The sequence below is a fragment of the Dermochelys coriacea genome, chromosome 2 (genome assembly GCF_009764565.3).
Source record: "Dermochelys coriacea isolate rDerCor1 chromosome 2, rDerCor1.pri.v4, whole genome shotgun sequence".
Taxonomy (NCBI): Eukaryota; Metazoa; Chordata; order Testudines; family Dermochelyidae; genus Dermochelys; species Dermochelys coriacea.
In genome coordinates, this window is record NC_050069.1 from 155,118,271 (window position 1) to 155,141,641 (window position 23,371).

A 23,371-nucleotide genomic window follows, 5' to 3' on the forward strand; every position below is an offset into this window, starting at 1 on the left:
TAACAAATTTATTTGAGCATAAGCTTTCGTGAGCTACAGCTCACTGAATGCATCCGATTAAGTGAGCTGTAGCTCACGAAAGCTTATGCTCAAATAAATTTGTTAGTCTCTAAGGTGCCACAAGTACTCCTTTTCTTTTTGTGGAGAAAACTAAACAAACAATAAGATTTTAGACATTATGGTCCTACATTTCCTCTAGCAGAATATAACTAATTGTGATTTAATATGATACATTTTTATTAGTTTTCATCATTACAGAATTTTAACACTATACAGAACTCAGGTAAGACCCTTGACAAAAGAAACATGCTTTGTACAATGTCCTAAAGGCAACCAGACTTGGGCTCTGATGGACTAAGAGAAGGAGTTGTTGTGACATGCTTCAGGAGTTTTACTAGAGAGACCTCAGCCTGCTTAGTCCCATGGCAAACACCACTAAAAATTCTTGAATCTTTATTGAAGATATGCAAAAGAAAAGTTTGAAATGTAACGTATTAAGGCTTTCATTTTAACAGTATCCCTTACTCTTTTTCACTGTAACCATAGAAAATTTTTCTATGAACCACCCCGGGTATTAAAGATAGGGAAAGAGGTACAGGGAGAAGAAAAAGCAGTTGAGATGGGTTGGAGCTGCTGTTGTTCATCTTAAAATCTGATGCCATTTCCTTGAAGACAAACTAAGACAAGCACACATAAAAGAGGAAAGAAAATAATACAAAGGTAGAAAATGAAGGTTCTGTCTTTGGCGTTGATTCTTACTGGCAAATCTCTCTACTAGAGAATCACACAAGACCAACACAGAGTCTTATCAGCTATTCTGAAACTTGTACCAGCTTCGGTTTGTTTAGGGTTTTGCTTATAGCTGTCTCTCTGGTCCCAGGCTCATAACAGTACTGCAAAGGTGGAGTTGTCTTAGATAGCTAAGCCAGAGATTCTTTTCAGACAAAACACAAAAAGTAACAGATGGGAAAAAAAGATAGGGTGAAAAAGGAAAATGACACACATGGGAATTGGTTACAGCAGGAACCCAAGTCTCACACACCAGGGAGGCGGTGCTGGGGATTTAGCTGTTGTAGGTGACAATGTCATCTAGATCCCTCTCTCTGGCCCAGTCTGATCAGGACATTGATCAGAATCAGGCCTGTGATGGTCCAACAGTATCACAGTGGACCTGGGCAACCCAGGAGATGCTGGAGGTAACAATCACAATGGCATAGACTGATCCGTTCAGGCCCTGGGTTCTCCAGCCATCTAATGTTAATTTGATCCTCCCCTAAGTCTTTTTTTTTTTTTAAAAAGGATCTCAAAAGGAAGTGATGGACAGAATAACCCATCCCCTCATTATATTCTCTATTAAACCTAGTTTCCGACACACCAATTTTGGTCCATTTATTTCCAGTCCCACACTCCTCTTGTTTACCAGATATGATCTTACAGTCTTTGTGTTATATCAGCAGACTTTTTAAGACTACCCCAATCTTTGGTCTCCTTTACCCATTAAAATTTGTTATAAATTATTGGAATATTTTGTGAATGTTTATCCACTTTACCTGCAGCTGAGCTCACAATTGGGTAGTCCTGTCAGCCCCAAATCACTACAATAGAGTCATTGGTGTATAAAAACTTACACTAGGGACTGAGAGCAAGACCATATTCAAGCAATAGAGAAGAGATTGTTTTAAAAACAACTGAGTGCTATATCACTTAAGGCTTTAAAAATCATAAGTTAACACACTCGCACCTAGAAGCTAGTTTAGTACACAGATTTACTGATTACTCTTGGCAATCTGACCAGCTAAAATGACAAGTCTATTGGATTAAGAGAAGTCAAGAGATCTAACTGAATCAGGATCAACAAATGGGCTTTATCACCATTCACCAATCATCTGAATACAACCTGTGCCATAATATACTCAATCACAACTGATGGGGTCCAGAAAACCACAAGTCTGGATATACGGGGAGTTGCCCAAGATTCTCAGTGACCATACCTTAACTCGTTACTGAGCAGATGACCAGCTGTTCTCTTCAGCCACCATTAGATAGCAATGACTTTTGGTCACTAGCGTAGCTGGTCATAAAATGCTTCCTATCTCATTACCAACCTCTTGAGCAAACCCTAATCACCACATGTCTAAACAATAAAAGTTAAAATGTTGCCATATCTTCTCAATTTATCTATGCTTTGGATTCCTTAGTATTCTTCATATATTATTATTAGTTCATAATGAGGCCCTTAGGAGCTATCGCAGTATAAACAACTGTTTATACAAAAGAAAATAAATGGTGTAATAGAGTATTTAAGCACTGACCCAAATGCATAAAATTTTACTTACAATATATGCTCTTCTGTGTTTATAGCCACTGAGATGTTCTATCATAGGTGCCATCTCCGTGTTAAATTCACACAGTTTGCATTCATAATGTGGCTCTCTCCTCCCTTCAAATCTGATTTCAACCACATGTTCTAAACCTATAAAATCAAAAGTTACAAGTACTTACATTTCTTTACACAGGCAATTATGAATAAATATATTCTTATTTCAGCTGTGTAGGGACAACCAATGACGAATCAATGATAAAAGATACTGATCCATTTTAGGTATTTCCTACATTTCCTCACAATTGCCCATTAAGGATTAGATTTCTTACTGGTAATATTTGTTAGTTCAAGTTTCTCTCTTCACCAGTACAGACTTTTCTCTGAGTAAAAGTTCTGTCCTTGGTAGACTGCCTGTCACAGCAGGATCACAGTACTTCATATACCTAGAATCTTAAGAATGTACAACCAGAAGAAAAAAAACAGTGCACACAAGCACATACCATAAAAGAACATTAAGGTCAAGCACTCAAAAGTTAGGAAATGGAAGAATAAAGGTTTCCTGTGCAACCTTAATTCAGCCCCTTTATGCATGTCTATGAAGTCTTTAATTACATGACCTCCCATACTAATATTCCCACAGGATTCTTGCCTCATTCAATATACAGGACGGACCACAGTTCTGGGGATGAATCAGCATTGTGACAGAAGACTCTTGTTTGTAGGATCCTGGGAGGCGTGTACTAAATGAGGCAGGAGATTGCAGGAAGGGAAAGGTCTCATGGTAAAGGAACTGGAACACCATCCTGGAGAATTGGATTCCATCCCTGCCTCTGCCACAAATTCCTGTGTGATGCTCAGCAGCTCACTTAAACTAAACTTCCCTTATGTGATCAGTTATTTCTTTACCTCATTTTTGGGAGCCCAACTTGAAACCCAGAGTTCTGAATTGCAGAAGAGCTGAGGACTCAGAGTTGCAACTGAACTCAATGGGAGCTGTGCTTAGAACCTGTACAGTGATATATAATGCTAACTACTCTGAGAAAAGAAAAAAAAAAAGCTCATAAGTGTCTCAAATTGGGCACCCAAAATTAATGGACACTTTAGACCTTAATTTCTCTTAAATTCTAATTTATCTTAAGTTTTAGCTCCTCAGCTATAAAATGGGGGTGATAATAACTCATCCTACAGATGAGTGCTATAGAAAAGATTTCAGGAAATAATTCTGTTTTCACAGCAGGGACTGAAATAGTGAATGTGCAGTAAATAATGGTCTAGGCTCCATATTGAACAAGAAGATAAAGCAAAATACCAAGAAGCTGCTCACTGAATGAGTATCATCTCATGGTCATGAGTAAAAAATAGCATATCATTACATAGTTCAAGACTACGATAATGCATACTTGTAAGGGGGACGAATTAAGGTTGCACTGGTAACCTGAATTCTTGCATTCCCTGAAACTATCCCCAGAGTAGCTGGGTTTAGAGGTAGGTGAGACAGAAAATGATCTCTCCATCCCACTGTTAACAACCCCAAGGCTGAACATTTATTCTATACCAGTACCATATAAGGCAGCAGTAAACCACCAGGCATAGTGGTACTTTTTGCAGGATTGACAACAGGGGTAACATATATTTTGCACAGCTCAAGAGTTCTATTAAATCAGTTAAGAGCAAACCTTCTGTGGAGAAATAATGATCCAAATAGAGGAAACTTACTGCTTACAACAGAACCCCTATTACTCAATTCAATGTACTCCTCAAAGATGCTAGCACTTGCTAGGATCATGGAGGACATTGGCTAGTAGGAAATCATAAACTGATAAAGTTAAGCTCTGCCTAGTAAAAACCATCAAGTAGAGAAAAATGGTAGTATGTCCCAGTAGATTTAATATTCTCAGGGACATCATGAGGATAAACAATCATACAGAAAATCCTGGGCCATCAGAAAAAAACTTATGTCTGGCTTTTCTTCTGCAGAACCACAGAAAGAACAATGGCATGTGGAGTTCAATGTGTCCCTCTAGAGATGGAGTACTACAGGGATGAGATGCTAGATAATATACCAGCCTCCCAGAGTAGGTCCCATCTTCAGAGTGAAAGCTCAGACTGATGAAAGAAGTAATAGAATATTTGTTATTGGAGATCTTCCAAAAAGCATTAAATATGGATAATATAAAAGTGATAAATAATATCTAAAATATTACTTGACTTACACCGGTGATTAAAGTTCAAGCAAAGGGAAGTTGTCTGAACACAAACACAACATACCAACTAGCGGTTCCTCTCTTTTGGGATCTTTCATAAAATCTTTCAGACAGGTTATGTCCTTTGTAAGCTTCCGCTTAACTAGTGAAAACAAAATAGAAATACATATTATACAGACAAATTACAATTACCTTAAGATACTGGGCATTTTGCACATAGTTTCATATGACTGAACTGACAAAATGAGTTGCTAGCCACGGTTTTTGAACGGTCAGAGTGAATTTTAGTTAGGAAATATTGAAAAATATTACTTTACAATGGAAACCAATTTCCCTTATTAGCAGTGTTCAAATGCACAGTCTATAAAAAAAATCAGAATAATTTGTATTAGTCATCCAGACTTATCCTGGCATCCCATTTTGTGCCTGAAAAACTGGGAGTTCAATATAGGTAACGGACACATCCAAGTTAATGATTTGCAGACAACAAATAACAGACACATTGGCATTCACAAAATTCTTCAGCCAAGTCAAAGCACCTGTAAAAAGGCTTTTAAGAAGTTTAGATTTAGATTTCATCAAGCTAAGATATTAGGGATAGAATCCCAATTCCTAGCAAAGGAAGACCTCAGTATTTTTCACACTAACTTCACTTAGGATTCATTAGGGTTACCATAAGTCCGTATTTTCCTGGACATGTCCAGCTTTGTAGTTCTTAAATCGCCGTCTGGGAGGAATTTTTAAATATCTAAAAACATCCAGGATTTTGCCATTATTATTTTTCCCCAAAGAAGAGCTGGTTGGCATGAAGTCCCTGCCTATCAGCTGTTTCCCCTGCAGCTGCTGAAGCTCAGAGGTTGCAGGCAGATGTGAGTCCTTCTAATTTTCAGGGCAGAGGGAGCTGGGCTGGGGGGGACAAGCAGCCAGGGCACAGCAGCTTCTGGGCTAGCTGTGGAGGGGTGGGGGGAGATGGGGTGGGAAGTCTTGGCAGGGGATTGCGGGGAGACGGGCTGGCAGCTTTTCGGTTGGCTCCAGGGGGCTGCTGAGGGGAGTATGGGCCAGGGGCTTTCTCAAGGACTGAGCCAACCCTTCTCAGCCCACTCCGGTGTTTCCTGCAGGACCTGTGCTCCCCCTCCAGCCAGGAGAAACCAGCTGCGGACCCCCTTAGTGCTGGGCAGAGGGACAAACCAAAGGACATGGCTCCTTTAAGAAAAGTTTGCCCTTGTGTCTAATGAGTGAACTTGGCTGGGGCAAGCAGCTCGCCCCCTCCCCCTCCTTCACCTGTCCAGAGGGGCTTCACTGCAGCATCAGCCCCAACTCCAAATGAGCAGCCTCCCCAAGCCCGGGCCCTGCCTGTGCCCAGACCCCTCCCATGCGCGCTCTGGGAGCTCCCAACCCCTACGGTTCTGGGGCTGCACATCCCTTCCCTGTGCGTGGGGAGTCAGGAGGGGGCAACATACCCAGTACTTCTAGCCTCAAGCTCCCTGTGGAAGCTGTCTCCCCCCCCTCCACACCCAGATCAAGCCTGCCTGAGGGGCTTTGCCTCCTAGAGGGGAAGTTTATCCCCTCCTCCCCATGTGAGGAAGGATTGATTCCCTTCCCCTGGATCCACCCTCCCTGCCCAGCTCCCAGGGAATTCCTTCCCTTGCATCCACCCCCCTGCATCAGCTTCAAGTCAGGAGACACTGCCTTGCTTCACCTTTGGACACCCGAGCTCCTCTTTCTTCAGGATGCTGGGCTGCTGCAGCCCGGTGGAAGAAGCAACCACCCCTCCTCCCCCGCCTCTGGCCACGGTCCCACCAAGGGCTCCCCTCCCACAAAAGTTGTAGAATGTGTGAGCGAGTCAGCGAGCGAGCTTCAAAGTGGGGGTGGGCTGCAGCCCTGGGGATTGGGATGAGCTGGAGCGATACAGCAACCATACAGCAGAATGAATGAATGGGCCATTTCTATGCTGGGCTGTTGAATTAAATTTCTATCTGTGTCAGGGCGTGTATTTTCTGGGCTGGCCGCAAGGGGTGCGGTTCGGGGGAGACAGAGCTGCTTTGAGTGCATGAGCGAGAGGAAAGGACTCACTACATATAAAGTAGTACAGTGAACTTTTAATAATTAAACTTTACTTTTGAGGCCATAGCACTTTTTCTTATAGACGACATGTAGTGCACAGCATATATAACGGTATAACAACACATTAATACAACGCAAGTTGGTAGATACTGGTGAAAATACACTCCCTCTCCCCCGGTGGAGTGTCCTCTTTTTTGAACGTTCAGATATGGTAACCCTAGATTCATAAAACTATTCAGGGAAGGATCAAAATCATCCAACAGTTACTCTGTCCTGGATATGATGGCCTGAGAAAATATCCTCAAGCAGTGCTTACATATGCAACCATTTTAGGAAGATGCCTGAATTAAACATCCTTGTGTAATAAAAAACATATATGATAATACCTGAACAAAAAACAGTGCTCCAGTAGTACATTCAGGCTCTGCTGGACAGAGATTAAGATCAGGATTCAAACTGATCCTCCTAAAATCAACACAATGTGCTGTCACTAGACTAAGGTTTTGTTTGCTTATTTTACAGATTGACATCTGAGTAACTGCATGATGCGAGTACTTGCCACAATGAAAAAATATTTAAAAGCAAAGGTATCAAAGCCACATTTAAAATATCTTCTCTTCTTTGCTGACATTATGCACCTCCTTAATAGAGTCAGTCTGCATAATTAGATTTACTCAGCATTACTACAAAAATCCAGTTTTTGTTAATTTTATGGGGTTACAGTGAAACAATTGGTGAATCAGGCACCCACAGGGTGGATTTATTTATATCACCAATTTTAATCATGATTTAAATCAGCAATTTCAATCACTTTTTTCATTTGTACTTTTTAGTTCTTTTCCTAAAGAAAAGTTGAATCTCATTGATTGGTAACCATTAAAACATGTGGATTTGCAACTAAATATGGCTTTTATGTTAAATTTGGTGCTTCTTTTTGCTAACCAGAAGAATACACTACACTTATAAACCTTTATTTACGCAGTTACATAGGATTAATTTACATTTATTCAGATTCAATTTTTACATTTTTTATTACGTTAGAAAATAATGAATGATGCATTTCTTTTTAAATAGATTTACTTTTTACTTGTGATTTGTGTCAAGCTCTATTTGGAAGGAAATTCAAATTCAGTTAAAAATGCACAAAAGCAAAAATTAAATTTTTATTAAATATAACTACCTTTGAAAGTGCTGGATACATGAGAAAAAACTTCTTCAAAAGACATACTGACTTTAAAAACTGATTTATTACACAAAGGAAGTATTATCTGTAGTTGGTGAATTGAACTGATTGTTTCCGGTAACTATGTCCTTCGAGATTTTAGAACTAGTAGATCTCACACCTAGTTTTTATTCATAGAGTGGAAGAGGAAAACAAGCTTTTCTGCTTTTTTAGCATCCTTTTTTTTCTTTTTGGTCACTCAACTAGCTGAATAAACAGATGTTAAGAAAATATTCTGACCCGCAGAAGTGGCTACTGATGTCAAAATCTGGTTTAGCACTCAAACTCTAGTTCACGGTATTTAAACTGTGACTTCCACCAGTTTAGTGGTTCGTCTTTCTTTAAAGCTCGTCAGCAAATATGCATTAGATATTTTTTGTATTTAATTATTTTAATAATTTAGGCCTTAGCATAGGCTGTCAATTTCAAATTTAATTTTACATGTTTATATTAAAAAATAAACTTGTATTTAGTTTAAATAAAAAAAATCAAATTTAATTAAAAAATCCAACATTTTTTATTTAATAAAACCACAGGTTTTTTAGAAGTCTACCCTGGGCACTTGGACTAAACTAATCATAAAGAAAGCTACTTCCTTCAAATCTCAAGAAAGTAAAACAGTATTACAATAGCAGTAGTTTAGTAAATGCTATTTTCCCCACCTCAAGGATGCCAAAACAGAGTCATGATTAAAAGCTACGTAAACAGAAAATGGGATTTAAAAACAAACAAACAAAAAAAACCCAACAACTTCTTAACTCCATTACAGGCATGGATTATCTGTGCCAACAGAAAAAATCCCGGCTCAGGTAAGAGAAAGTTTTACCAAACTTTCACACATCTGCTGGAGGATTCATGAGCTAAAAGTCATGCTCTGTATCACAGGTTGCAAGAACATCCCAGATTTGACACGGTTTCCTTCAATCAAAAGTCGCATATTTTGCTGTGTTTTTCAGAGATTCTTAAACTGAAGAAGTTAGCCATTGCATGAAGCACGGATGGTCAAAATTTTTGATAGTGCACAAGTGGAGTTGTCTCTTTCTAAAACTTAAGACTATCTTCATGAACTTTGGACTCTGACCATCGAAACAAAAATTTTGTTTTCTAGAAGGGCAACTCAAAGGGTCTCCTGGGGGGCCGCGGGCAGGTTTCAGGGGGTCCACCAAGCAGGGCCAGCATTTGACTTGCTGGGGCCCAGTGCAGAAAGCTGAAGAGCCACCATATGGGGCTGAAGCCCAGCGCCTTGAGCCCTGCCACCTGGGGCTGAAGCCAAAGCCTGAACAACTTAGCTACGTGGGATCCCCTGTGGCGTGGGGCCTTGGGCAATTGCCCTGCTTGCTACCCCCACCCCACACTAAACCTGGCTTTCATATGCAGAAAAACTCTTCTTGTGGTACGGGTGGGCCGTGCAGTTTTTAGAGCATGCTGGGAGGGCCTCAAAAAGAAAAAGGTTGAGAAACCCTGGTGTAACATGTTGTATTTATTCATTTATATTCAGTTTTCTTACCTGGTCTCTGTGTTTCATATATCACTGGCGCGGGAGCACCTAAGATAACATTATTTTGACAGTTATTTGTCTTTCTCCGCATAGCAGAACAGACACAGAATATAAAATAGGTTTAAAGCGATGTCTCCCTTATTCTATGTACCTAATGCTTTCAATTTAACCTCACTAACAATATTGTTCCATCTTGGTATTTGATTTTTTTGGTTTTGTATCTTTTCAATTAGTATTTTTATTAACAATTTTTTTTAAAAAAGCGTTCACCTACAAATGTCATTACTTCCCCTACCAGGCAAAACACCAAGGATCACAGAAATATTGACTAAAACATTTCTTTGAAAGTTTAACTACAAAAATTAATCTGTGTTACTCCTATTCCAGTTATTTCCTTATTTAATATTTATTATGGTACCTTTGAAAAACCACAACTGGAAACAAAGCCCCATTGTGCTAGATACAGTACTAAAAGGAGAGTCTACACAGTTTACAATATAATCTTTTAGGTCCAGAAACAGTTAGGTCCTGAAATTTCATCCATGACGTGGGAGACCCCTTGTACTCATGGGAAACCCCACGCGGGTTCCCAAGTCTATCCCATAGAGCTGATTTCCCAGTCAGGCCCTTACAGGGCCTTTTCAGATATTTTCATGCTTGGTAGTGTTACTTTTGCACAGTTACTTTCCCCCTTCCTGTGCCCTTCATCCAGTCCTCCACATGCTCAGAGGTCCCCTTATAAATACCCAGTATAAAGCTAATTTATGGCACACATTCAAAAATTTAAAAAAAGTCCTAAGAAGAATATCTGATAAAGTTTAATATATGGTATTAAAATACCCTTTTACAGCAAATATTAAAAGTTCAACCTAGATTATAAAGCTCCTCGGGCAAGTGTCTGCCTTAAAACTGATGTAAAATACCATATTAATTTTTATGTTATCATAGGTTTATAGCACACTAACGAAGCTAAGGGAACCCTGGGCTGTGAGCAGTACTGGTTCTCTCTGGTATCTGTACCAGATAAGTAGTTCAAGAAAAGATTATAGTAGATTACAATATCAAATTTGTGTAAATTTGTTGCCCATTTCAAGACACTGTGCTAGTGTTTAAATTTAACAAAAGGAAAAAACGTTTTAACCAGATTTCTTCTTAGAATAATCATGTCTCCCATTTGACTGAGTTAACCACACCTCTAGAACATCTCTCAATGAAATGGTAATTTGACTTGGTAATCCTGGTCTCTGGGCGAAGTCATAAAACATACAGGGCCAAGTCCCAAAAATTTTTCCAAGATACTAAGTTATAACAAAACTAAAACAAGATTTAGAAAAGGAACATACTATATTTCAAGTTGTCCTTTCATCAAGTATCACTGATCACCCGAGATCCAATTTAGGTTTCTTTAAAGAAACCTTCAATATTTTATGGCCATATGGGTCAACACAATTAGCTTGACAAGAACAATCTTTCCTCTTGAGTGCAATTATCTCCACTATGCCTCAGGAGAGAAAGCTTACCAGCTATATGCAACAAGTGAGATTAAAAAACTATTAAAGATAACCCAAGACCACACTATTGAGTTACCTTATATATTTCCTTTCAGGGACAAAGGAGGACAATTTGTCCTGGGAAACTGAAACAACCCTGTTCTACGATCTAGCTCTTTATCTTCATGCTACCTTAAAGATGTGCACTATGGAAGCCTTTGGTGTTTCCCCTCTCCCCCACTCCATCTCCCCCTTTTTTTGTTTCCTGTATAATAATGAATAAACTCTGATCCTTGGCTCACCTAAGACACTGATTGAATCTTACATCCCATCCATTTCAAGCCTTTTCCATACAATCTGGTTTAATCCAAGTTTACTTTAGGAATGAAGACTGGATCCTTTGAAGGCATCTCATCTTTGTGAGAAGAGTTTTTGATCATACTTCAAGGACCACGGATGATGGATGTAGCATAAAGAACAGACAGACAGGTTCAAAGTCTCTCCTGCAGAGTGGATGTCCAAAAGTAAGCCTTATTTTATATAGGAAGTAGGAAGGGTACGGAATTGAGAATACAGTGCCGATAGCTAGGATTTATATTCCAGGTCTGACATTTATATGCTGATATGGACTGACAAGTGGTGCTTCTGTAAGAAATATGTGTGTGTATAATGTAGGGAAACATGGTTTATTCTTTTCTACTTATTGGAAGCAAGCCAGATCCTGGAGTAAATTCAGTTTGTAGATTTCATTTCTGGAAGTTGGGAAAGTTTAAACTGCTTGAAAAGAAGGTCTCTCAATTAGTGATTTTATCTCATTACCCAGACTGAGGTCTGAGTGCAAGTCTGAACAACTATTCAGCAAATCCCTTCAACTGAAGGTACAGGAACTGAAAACTAGCGTCTTCTTGACCACTGTGGAACAATTATTAATATTGATCATACTTTATTTTCTGTATCATTCTCTAGGACAGGTAAAATCAGGAAGAGATAGCCAACACTTTCACAACATCACTGCCATGGCTTCCACTTCTTTGAGGTAGAACATATCTTGGAATTCTTCTGACAAACAGGGATACCAGGAGGACACCAAACTTCTCTGAAGACTTAGATATGAGAATAAATCATCCACTCAATCTACTCATTGCTGACTAGCTCAAGCTCACCACTCTGAAAGTTGTGCATCTTTTACTGAACGTTGCACATCAGTAAGACTCTTCTCTACAGAAGAAGAGGATGGATTCTTTGTGAACACTGGTGCTTCTCATCTCTTCTTGTCTGTTGACATAACACAGTCAGGATTATAGCCAGGAAATTCATATGAACATGTGTCCATGTAGAGTGCCTACACTGAACACATACATTCTTAGGAGCTTGCGTCTTCATGGATACTGGAGTGCTGAGTATGTAGGCTACTAACAGAATATTTTTGTACTTTTTGTTCAAAAATGCACTCTTCTCTGCCACAATCCTCTCTACCCACCACTCTAATGCTATATAACACGTGTAGAATTGTTTTCAAAGTTGCCATTGTTAATTTCCAGTTTCATATAACAATTACTAAAAATTGAAATTTTGAAAAACGCACATGATATAAAAAGGACTTAGCTGACCTACAGCAGGAGACATCACTACATCAGGAGAGTTTCAGATACTCATGTTATCCTAGAATGATATGTTTTATACTGTCTGAAGCAAACAGAAGTAGTCAGAGGTTTTTTAAAACCTTCACCTTTTTCCTATGGTAAATGCTCCTTCACAGGCGGAGGTTTCAAATGACTTGGATTTTTCATCTTCCCTAGAGTCACTTAAATTAAATCACAAGTATGTCACACTTCAATACAGCAAGTTTAAACACAGAGGTTTTTAAAACCACAATCGAAGGACTCAAAAAAGCAGAAGGAAAACACGTTTTCTTAATGGAAGAGCCACACATAGCGTATAACTTGGGATAACTGTCCAAGAATGGACTGTAATAGAGTTACAGTAGAAAATCATTCATTTCCAATCAAAACTGGGAGACCTACCACAGTTTACAAAATTTGTGAATTAAAACAAATAAATTAAAAATATTCTAGGATGCTCTAAGATTTTATTCCTTTATTTAAAAAAGCATCATTATAGTATTTAAGATATTAGACTGTATACTAATACATATGACAAAAGTAATGACGTCTTAGTGGTGTGTCTGCTACTAAGTCTTAAAAACTGGTGTTTTGTCCCACTTCAAAATTTGCAAATCTTCCTTTGTTATTAGCAAGGCACTAGCTATATAAGTCTGACACTCCTGTTAAGTTGTAGGTACACAAAGTTATGTATTTCTTCCACGTTCACACATACTTTGTGCAGAAGAGGGAGAAGAGGACCAAAAAAATTGTTTAAGAGTAGGATATATGAAGAGAGTCAGAAGCTCTCAAGCTGTGAACCACAGAACAGCCATCTAAGTCTAACTTGTTCCCATCTGCTAAACCACTTAAAAAGAAAAGCTAAAAATACATTACTTTCTTACTATTACTTTTCATACAAGAGACTACAGTAGAGGCCACAGGCTTGCTAATTGATCATGAATGGGAAGCAAGATGGTATGTGTGTAATCGTGAGTGGAATAGGAGTTGTTCACAAGACACTATTAAAGAGTAGTACATACAGTGACAAAGAAGTCTGATTTTCCTTTGAACGTAAGTAGATACTCTTGGGATATTTCTGAACAATTTAAGACTATAGATATCCTTTGACCCAGATGCCTCCACACCAAGCGTGAAAAGGTCCTCACATGAAATTTACATATGGAAATGCTCAATTACAGTTTCAAGGCAGGTAGAATTAAACTGTCCTAGAACTGAAATATGGCTTTTATTAGGATACCAAAATCCATTTAAACTCACAGCATATTACTGAAAAAAGTAGCATAAATTCACCTGAAGACAGATATGGCTACTTCCATTTTTACTGCATGAACACTAATTAAATTAAAAAACTGTTTTACCCATTTTCATCAGTGTCATTATCTGGTAGTCCTTACTTTCATGGTATCAAAGATGCAAGCTGATTAACTAAGCATGAATTTTTTCTGTCATAATGCTAAACTGCATTGAACAGATTTGCAAAATAAGCAAAACCACCACAAAATGCAGCAAGTGCTAACGCTAGCTGAAATACTGAACAAGCAATTTTATCATTTAAAAATTACAATCTGATAGCACCTATGGAAGCTTGAAGGGAAGAAGAAAAATGTCATACTTACGATAAGCATTCATGGCTCTCTCTTTCTTTAAATATGAAGATGCAAGTCATCCCAAAATAAAATAAGAAAAAAATCATTAATGTGTTAGACCATTTAAAAGAAAAAAAATGTACTTTCTTAATGCAGCTTTTGCAGATGAATTACAATGAAGGCCAACTTTTCCATTTTTACATAGTAAAAAGTATACAGCCTTTATGATTTTCTGCAAAAGCTGGAAGTGCTGACAAAGAAGTGCTGATAACAATTAATACCAGAAGGTTAACATAAAGACAACCCTGGTATTACCTGAAGGAAAGGGATCAATTCTTAAAGATGATTAAGGCTTGACAGACTGGTCTCAGGGATGCCACACAAAACCTTGATTTTTGCATGTTTGCAGCTCCTAAAATTTTAAGAGCTGTAGTTCCAAAAATCAACATTTTGGGCTAATTTGGCAAAATCCTCAGGCTAGCCAAAATTTCCTAAAGCTCTGATAACATGAAGAACACGCAAAGCAGTTTTCATCAACTGAATCCATCACAAGTGGTTTTTTGGGAGTAGATGGAAGAAGAGGAATTGAAATTTCCACTTCAAGACATGGATAAGACTAAATATTGACTTGTTCCTAGGTCTTTCCAGGTAATAAACACACAAAGAAACAAATTACTATGGATATTCTAACTCACCAATTTGAGAAATGAACCAATTCAACACATCTTTATGTCAACGGTGCAGTTGTTTGTTGAGAGCATTCCAAAAAGAGGAAGAGTTTGAATGGCACATCTGAAATATTCAGTGCCACAGAGCAGATGCTGCAAGTCATTTCGACAATTCAATAAGATTTTCTAATTGACACAAATAGTTAGAGGATTTGGTAAAGAAACCAAAATACTGCCACAAAAGAAAACAATGAGAAAGGCAGTACCACTGCAGACAATGCAGCTTAAGCTCAACAGCATTTTAAAAACTTAGAATCTGGGCTTTAAGAATAAGTCTCCCATCTATCTATAGAGATACAGGAATTATTACAGATAAGACCATTCTAGTCTGGTGTCTTGTGCCTGAGAGTTGCTAGTACCTGAAGTTTCAGAGTAAGGTGGAAAATGCACGTTCCCAATTGCATACTGCTGTACATGGGGGGAATTTCTTCTGGGTCATTTCTGGGCAGTCAGCTTATGCCCTTGATTTCGTTTTGATTATTGTTTTCATTAACATCAGGGAAGTGACTCCATGGTTGAGAGATCCATTCTATTTCTGACCCCTTTTAAAACGCTGCATTGGGACTGAAAATTCTCATGCTAAAATCTCAGGCCACAGGTGAAATTTCTTACAGGAAGCTGGAAATAAATTGCTCCAGCTGTTTTTGAGTTATAGGGCTCTGAGAAGTTAGTGTTTGATTTTTAACAAAGTATCTAACTTTGAGAAGTCATAACTCAAAAACTGCTGCTTTTTAGGGTTCAAACCTCCCATGCACTTTGTCCACCACAGTGCATAGGCTAGTTTTTACGGTTTACAAATTCACTTACAAAACATTTTGTTCCATGCACATAAGTAGACAACTCGTATCTCTTTATTTAAATCTTACTAAATATGCACACTTTAAATGACCTCACAGCAAGATATCAGAAATCAATATATGGAAATTCTTCACATTCCAGTTATTTAAGGACTCCTCCATAATAACCCTGAGGTTTTCCATGAAAGTGAAGCTTTCTTTAACAGAAATTTCTAAGCACTTTTGGTTGTGCAGATAACCTTCAGAGCGTAAGTGGATACAGTGTTGCTTGGAATAAAATGCAACAATAGCACCAGAACAGACGTGTAAATTTCCCCAAGTTCATTTCAATGGGGGTAGTAAACTGAAGTTTAACAACGCTGGTATTTAAGTTACCAACTGTTTCATCACTACCAGTGTCATTGACAACATCTGATTAATATGCTTATCCAGTGTGCTTGGTTTCATTTGGAAGGCCATCCCAAAGGAAATGAAGTTGTGATTGCAAATATCAAATATGCAAACATGTTCTGAAGTCTGATAATTCTGGTCTTCACCAACAAGATTTCCTCCTCCTCCTCCTCCTCCTCCCCCCTGCTCTATCTTTTCCACCACTGTGAGAACTGTCCTGATAGAGACAAGGAAGTTCTGGTTTGGTAGTGGCAGCAGAGTCTTGAACCCTAGAGGTTCTCTCTCTTTAGGAGAGACATTTGCATTTGGCTCCCCATTCTCTGGGTCAATGGGGGGAGATGGAAGAAAGGTATTTCACAATCCCACTGAGACTCCTCGATGGATGAAGGTAGCTCAACATATGCAATTTGTAACATGTACACTGAGGGGAGGAAACCACCTCTAGGGATGGAGTGAGAGTGGCCTCTTCATCTGTACTCCAGAGAGGGGTCCTAGAGCAGGGGGACATCATTTCTCTCACATAATGCCACACCTAACACCGACTACCCCTAGAGCAGGTGAAGAAATGGCAGACAATACTCTAGGAGTCCATCCCCAGAGAAACAGACAGGCAATAAAAGAGAATTGGTCCTTGCGCAGACATGATGCACTACATCTTATAAGCATATACATATTGCAGGTGAAGACCACCACTGCCTCCCCTTTCTATCTGGAGAAGACTCCCTCAAGGTCCTGACCCCTCTCCTTCAGCTGTCAGATGCTGCCATCAAGTATCCCACTGTTTTCTAGGCTTGTTACAAAGGAAAGTGTTAGTCAACAGGTATAAATCACAGTATATTTTTGAACCCAGGTTAATATAATGGCCAAGATCACAGTGATTCAATTATTCTTGAAAACATAAGACTTAAATATAACCATGCATAAAGGCGGCTATAATCAAATCTCCTTTCTGAAAGTGTCATGCTACATTAAACCCATATTTATACATTTACCTGTTTAGTCATTGCTTTTTCATTAATCCACACAACAGAAAGAAAACCAATGGTATGTATCTGTATGACGATTGTTAATTTATTCATTTTGGAAAACTTGCACAACCACCCTTGGCTTTTGGCCATCCCAATCACACACACAACTTTTACACCACTGTATGCCAGGCGAACCTGATCTCATGAACCACTAAAGCTAGATACAGTTACTTTGTCATGTTAGAAAGCCTGGAATCCCAGAGAGCCTTGTTTTTAGCCCTAGCTATTAGTAAGGTATCTTTCTTATCTTTTACCTCCTGTCTTAGATCCGTGCCGCCTAAAGAGTAAACTTCAAATATGGTTCTATTGAACCACCTTTGTTTGCAGGTTTCTATACTGGACATTTTTTTTAATTTTGAAAAAAATAAAGTAATTTGAACATTGTATCTAACTTAGAATGTTAGAAGTAACAACATAGAGATGGATAATCAAGCTGAGTTCAAGACTGGTTCAAAACTGCAGGTCATGGATGTGATACAAAATAAAGGTACTTTTCACATGAAACTAAGTATTTCCTAATTTATTTATAATGTTCAATTCATGTGAAAAACTAAGCTTTTTAGTTTTTTAGAACTTGGAAACTTCTATATTTAAACATATGTACGTACCAAGATATTAGAAAGTTAATTTTGTTTCAATAATCCAAGAACTGATTGCATCGAACAGGATATTAACAGTAACTTCAAAACATGATTAACTAAACTTCTTCAATAAAAATAGAATATATGACTATTATATAGTGTGGGTAAAGGCAGGGTGGAGGATGTTTTGTTGAACACTTTGTTGGAGTTTATATTCAACCACATCTCTGCTTCTAAAATGAGCAATTTACCTGCTAATCTGTTTTTTTTCCCAAGTTCCACAATATGCCAGTCCAGACAGACAATCAGAGGCTCCAAACAGCAAAGAGAGCCAGAAAATAAAATTAAAATCTGTAGCACTTCACTCACTTATAAATGTGTAGGCTTAGCTGAATATGCCAAGCTGTAAGCTTCCCAAACAATAGTGAAGTAGTTCCATGCAGTGGAGAGTCTGAATTTATTCTAACACGAGTTCGGGATTTAACAAAAACATTTTAAGGAGGGGTGATATTAAATTCCTGACTAACCTCACAAACAGGGTGGGATTTCCAAGCTGGCATGAAGAGACTTTTAAAAAAAGATGTAAATTAATATGTAAAAAAATAGTTTAAAAAAAAAATCTATTCTCAACACCCTTTATAACCAATAGTATAAGTAACAGTATGAGAAGCGGTCAGTTCAGGAATAGGCATAGAGTAAGCTCTCAAATGTGAGAGACTATTAGACAAGAGAGGGTGGCTAGCAATGGCAATGTTCCCCGAGTATACCATGTGAAAACTGCAGCAAAGCACAGATGATTTACACAGCTCTAAAAAGGGTGAGAAAGCATTTCCCTTTTGAAACAAAAGGCAACCATGCTCCAAAAGAGATGCTCTAGCTACTATGTGACAGCAGTCTTCCTTAAAGCACTCCATCACTCAATGGTTTGTAAGGCTTGTGAATCTTAAAGGCTTGTGAATCTCTAGACATACTGTTAAATAAATTCTTTCAGGTAGAGGGGCAATGCACTCCTCCCAACTTCAGTGGAGAAGAGCTTCATTTATTTCAGAGGGACTGACATAACAAGGGCAGGGAAATCATTTGAGATGTAGATGTGAGACATTAGTTTATGAAAGTAATGAGTTATGACAACCACCTTATTTTTGGTTGAACCTACAGGAAGGGGTAGAGTCTGAATGACCCATCTGACCAAGCAAAGGGGAAACAAACAAACAAACAGCGATTGAGAAGGTCACTAGAAAGTTTTTAGAGTAGCAGCCGTGTTAGTCTGTATTCGCAAAAAGAAAAGGAGTACTTGTAGCACCTTAGAGACTAACAAATTTATTAGAGCATAAACTTTCGTGAGCTAATGCATCCGATGAAGTGAGCTGTAGCTCACGAAAGCTTATGCTCTAAATTTGTTAGTCTCTAAGGTGCCACAAGTACTCCTTTTCTTTTTAAAAAGTTTTTATCACTAAGAGTTCAAAGGGTGGGCCTCTGAAGGTGTTAAGAACTAGACTGAAGTTCAAAGTGACAGGAAGGAGGGGAGTACAACTGAGTTTTTGCTTCTGCTTATCCACAGTTTCAAAGTCTATCTCGAGGCGGGACTCACTTTGCTACGGAAAGGTTCCAAATAATATGCTGAAGCTGTAGTGATCCAAAACTCAGGACTTTGGGCAATCCACCCTAAAGTAACGCAAGGAATTGTTGTCTCTAAATGCACTTAGCTGCCTCCCTTTGCACAAGTCCCAACACTAATAAATTGCAGAAGCAGCCTTCTGCATCACTTGTTCAGAGAAGCCCTTTCCCCCTCATTTGTAATCCACTCAAAGAGTCAGAATGACAAACATATGAGTCCTCATGAAGTGGCAACACTGGAACAATAGATTGTGTCTGAAAGGAAGGAACAACTCTGACAGTGACATTGAGATTCGGACAAATTTGAGAGAGAGATTCAAGCACTCTAAGAGCTTTTCCTAGATCAGTCCAAGTCTACAATAATGACCTTCTATTCAACCCCATTTATTTTCTGCAGAGTCCTGTCAATCACTTGCAAAAAAGACAAGCACTGATCAGGTTAAACTCCCATGAATGACTACATTATTCACTAACAATTCCGTTAATCAGGAGAAGATAGTTATCGACATGTATTTCTAGTATAACCGTTACCAATGAATCTATGTATCAAACAATTTTTGCTTTACTACTGACTTCTGTAGTATCTGAACACTTCAGAAGTTATTAAAAAAAAAAATTCTTCCATCCCCAACAGGAAGGAGTAAATTGCCTGAATGGCATACACAGTTTAAAATATTTTTTTAAACTATGAAATAATTTTGGGAAAGCTAAGGCTAAGAAATGAGTTTTGTATTTAGTCCAATCTGTGGTTATTCTCTCCTCTGTCAGCAAGTTTCACAATCTTGGTCTAGCCCTTGAGAAAATTCTGTCTGCATTCAGGGATCTTCCCCTAGTAAACAACACAATCACCATGTGCATTCGTAAATACACATTTTCCAGATGGCGAAAATAAGACACAGAGAGCTTAAGTTATTTGACCCAGGGTCACAAAGGAAGACTGTCGCAGAAATGAAAATAGAATCCAAGGTCTCCTACATCCTGTGCTTCAGTCACAAGAACATTCATCCTCTTTTCCTGATGTTGCACTATCAGTTTGACTCTTCTTCGCTTTGTCCTTGGTTTCTATATTTTAAATCAGAGAATATGCAAAACTAGCCTGGTCATGAGCTATCAGAGTTCTCTCCACTAACCACAATCAACCATACACTGAAGCAAAAATAAGCCTCACCTCAAAAACCTTGCTTCTTTGATAACAGCTGCCCAATTGTGTAAGAGATGCATGGGGAAGGGGAAGGAGAAGTAGGGGAGACTGCTGCAGAATTTATGTCTAGAAGATGTATGATAATTTCAGATCTTAAGAAAATAAAAGGGCCCAATGGAGCTTTGATAGCATTGGCAAGCAATTAAGAAGCCAAAGCGATGTGGCCACTCAAAACTACACCCATGCAAATATGTCCAAATGAGCTGCTGTGATATTGTGCTCTTGTAGGCATGTCCAAGCTAGACTGATGTCCCCTGCCTCAGAGTGGAAATCAGGGCCTTCCGATTAAGACCCAAAAATTTCAGTTCTTAAAGAACACTTATGCCACAATTGTATAATTTTCCGCATGACTGAACCCTATCCACAGCTAGGTGCAAGTCATCCATTTAACATATTTAAGGTATGAATAGACAAAAAAAAAATTCTCTTCATGAAAGGTATCAAGACCAGCTGTCCCTGCCATGTGAGCCCATTGGCAGGGTCCCTTTTCATCTAATATTTCATTTTACATTGTGTAATTTCAAATGGTGATGCACGATTGTCAATCTTAGTGTCTCAATTTATTCCTCCCGGCAGCTAAGATATCAACAAACGTAGACCATTATTCCACAATGAACAGAAGCTGATGTACTGCATCAGTCTCTCCATGTTGTCTCTCTTCCCACTTACAAAACTTCTTCCTGAAGTTAAAATTGATGCACAAAAATTTACGAAGAGAAATCTAACAAAATTCAAAGGACACAAAAACCAACACTGAAATTTCACATAAAAAGGCTATGGGCGGGTGGGAAAGATCTGTATCGATTTATGAATTCTATGTTGTACTAGGAATGAAGACAAGCCCGGACATTTCAAAGATAACCTATTATACTGCATTCAAACAACTGCCCGCCCCTATGAGAGGGCAGTTGTTAGAATGCAGTAATAATAGGATCCTGAAAAGGTGTTTAACATCTCACTGAAAGACTAACATCAAGAGACATCAAAACTACAATTCAGAGCCACCAACTTTGTCTCTAAACTACGCTGTTGGCCCACCCACGTGAAACAATGGCTTTTCTACACAGGGCCGGCAGGGAGACATGCATGAAAGAGAGGACTCCGGGGAAGGCTGGAGCTTCTCACAGTTGGTACATAGTTCACAACAGACCCCTACTTAAGGGACAGGTTTATGCTCTGCAGAGGGGGGTCCAACCATCACCACACAAAAGGAATGGGAGGTGGAGAACTATGGCCAGACTGAAATGCTGACAAGCCTCAGACTCGTAGGAGAGGTGAGATCAGAGATGGGGAGGGTGCATCTCATGACTTTTGGTTCTTTTCAAAGATCTCTGTTGAAAAAAAAAACAAAAAAACACACCTCTTGAATGTGTTCAGATTTAAAGTCTCTATGGTTAAGAAATTCCTTTGCTAAGCCTGTGGTTCCTTGCTTTCCTGCCACGCTGCCCCCAGAAGGGTTAAACTAGAAGCCCAGGCTGCCCACAGCCAAGGTAGAACTCAGGTGAAGCAAGTAAAAGCAACTGACAGTTTTGGAAAGTCTCAGACATTGGGTTTTGAAATATAGCGTGGCTGGGTAATAACATCGCACATCCCAAAGAAGGGTGTCAGGCAAGAGGTTTGAGCCTGGGAATATGCTCTCTTGCCCCAGAGCTAGAAACAATGACTAGACTCTACCGGACACATTTGGCTTAGAAGCATGTGGAATCCAGTGACTTGTTCCACTTGCAACAGACCGGTGACTAAACAATGGAGTACAGAGCCCTCTTGTAACAAAAGCAATCCATGCAGTAGAGGAAAAAAATAGAGATTTATTTATTCCCAGCTTTAAAGTAGATTTCAGAATATAATCTTAACTATAAAGCTGCTAATATGGCAATTCTCCTTCTGCAATTTAAAAAAAAAAATCATCATCACTGAGCTCCCACTGCTTTTTAGACATGGGTGAATTCAATGTTCATGAAAGATGCTCTGGTGACTGGAAAACTAAATGCAGCAAGAGCAGCAGTAATGCAAGCTTCCAGATGTTGCCGCAATAGCATGCCTCAACTCGGACCTGGAGCAACCAACTAAAGGGGCTAAATAAGTAGTTTGGCCTCCATGCAATTCTTGGCTTTTCAGGCTGCCAAATGCAGTGATAGTTTTGGATGAGACCATCCATCATCTCTCTGGAACTGGAATGAGGACAAAAAGGAACTATAAAGTGGTACCATGCCATAAGTCAAATTCCAAACCTAAAGAAAAAAAAGAAGGGGAAAACCCAAAAACTGAGCAAAACACAACTGAGTTATAAACAGCATGCCTCTAATTTTTTAATAAAATTATAAAGTTAATGGATGAAAGATAAGGTACATATAAATATTTGGATTTTAGTAAGACACTTGATACAGAATTAACACTCCACTTCCAAAATTTATTAAAATTGGCATGGATATGGACACTCACATAAATAAAAGAGTACTTAGTTCAGGGTGGGGAAGGAGAGGATGAGGAAGTACCCATAGAAACCCTAAGTTAGATATGGTCCTATTTTACATCTTTATTACTGGAAACAGTTAACTCCATAATAAAATCTGCAGGTATGACCACCAATGGCGTACAAAGGAAACAGCTAGTTAGAGAGTAGAAACCAACAGGAAAAAAAGATTAATTTGGAGAAAATGCAAATTAGTGTTCAGGGTTGGGTGGGGTAGAATTGGGAAAAGATATTCAATGGGAGAGAAATCTGGCAGCAATTCTGAAGAACTGAGCAGTTGACAGAAAATTAGACACAAGTTTTATGCTAAAAAGGCAGAGGTGTCACACAGCTATGAAACAACCGTCCTCTACATAGTTTTTATGCAACCACATCCAGAATACGTACTCAGTTTAGAATGCTTCACTACTGATACATTCAAGAAAGTTCAGAGAACTGTAATCAAAATAAGCTTAAAAAAAAACAAAAAACAAAACAGGAGTACTTAGAGGAATCATAGAATATCAGGGTTGGAAGGGACCTCAGGAGATCATCTAGTCCAACC

At 38.7% G+C, this 23,371-nt stretch overlaps 1 protein-coding gene across 1 annotated transcript in view; it reads right to left on the reverse strand.

The window, feature by feature from the left end:
* Nucleotides 1-23,371, reverse strand: part of LOC119851596 — a 62,513-nt gene that overhangs the window by 25,128 nt on the left and 14,014 nt on the right. The window contains exons 5-8 of the mRNA XM_038391679.2: nucleotides 14,043-14,067; nucleotides 9,321-9,359; nucleotides 4,592-4,669; nucleotides 2,337-2,473 (exon numbers count right to left, since the gene is read on the reverse strand). Coding sequence (XP_038247607.1) covers nucleotides 2,337-2,473; nucleotides 4,592-4,669; nucleotides 9,321-9,359; nucleotides 14,043-14,067 — 279 coding nt within the window. The remainder of the gene's footprint in view (nucleotides 1-2,336; nucleotides 2,474-4,591; nucleotides 4,670-9,320; nucleotides 9,360-14,042; nucleotides 14,068-23,371) is intronic.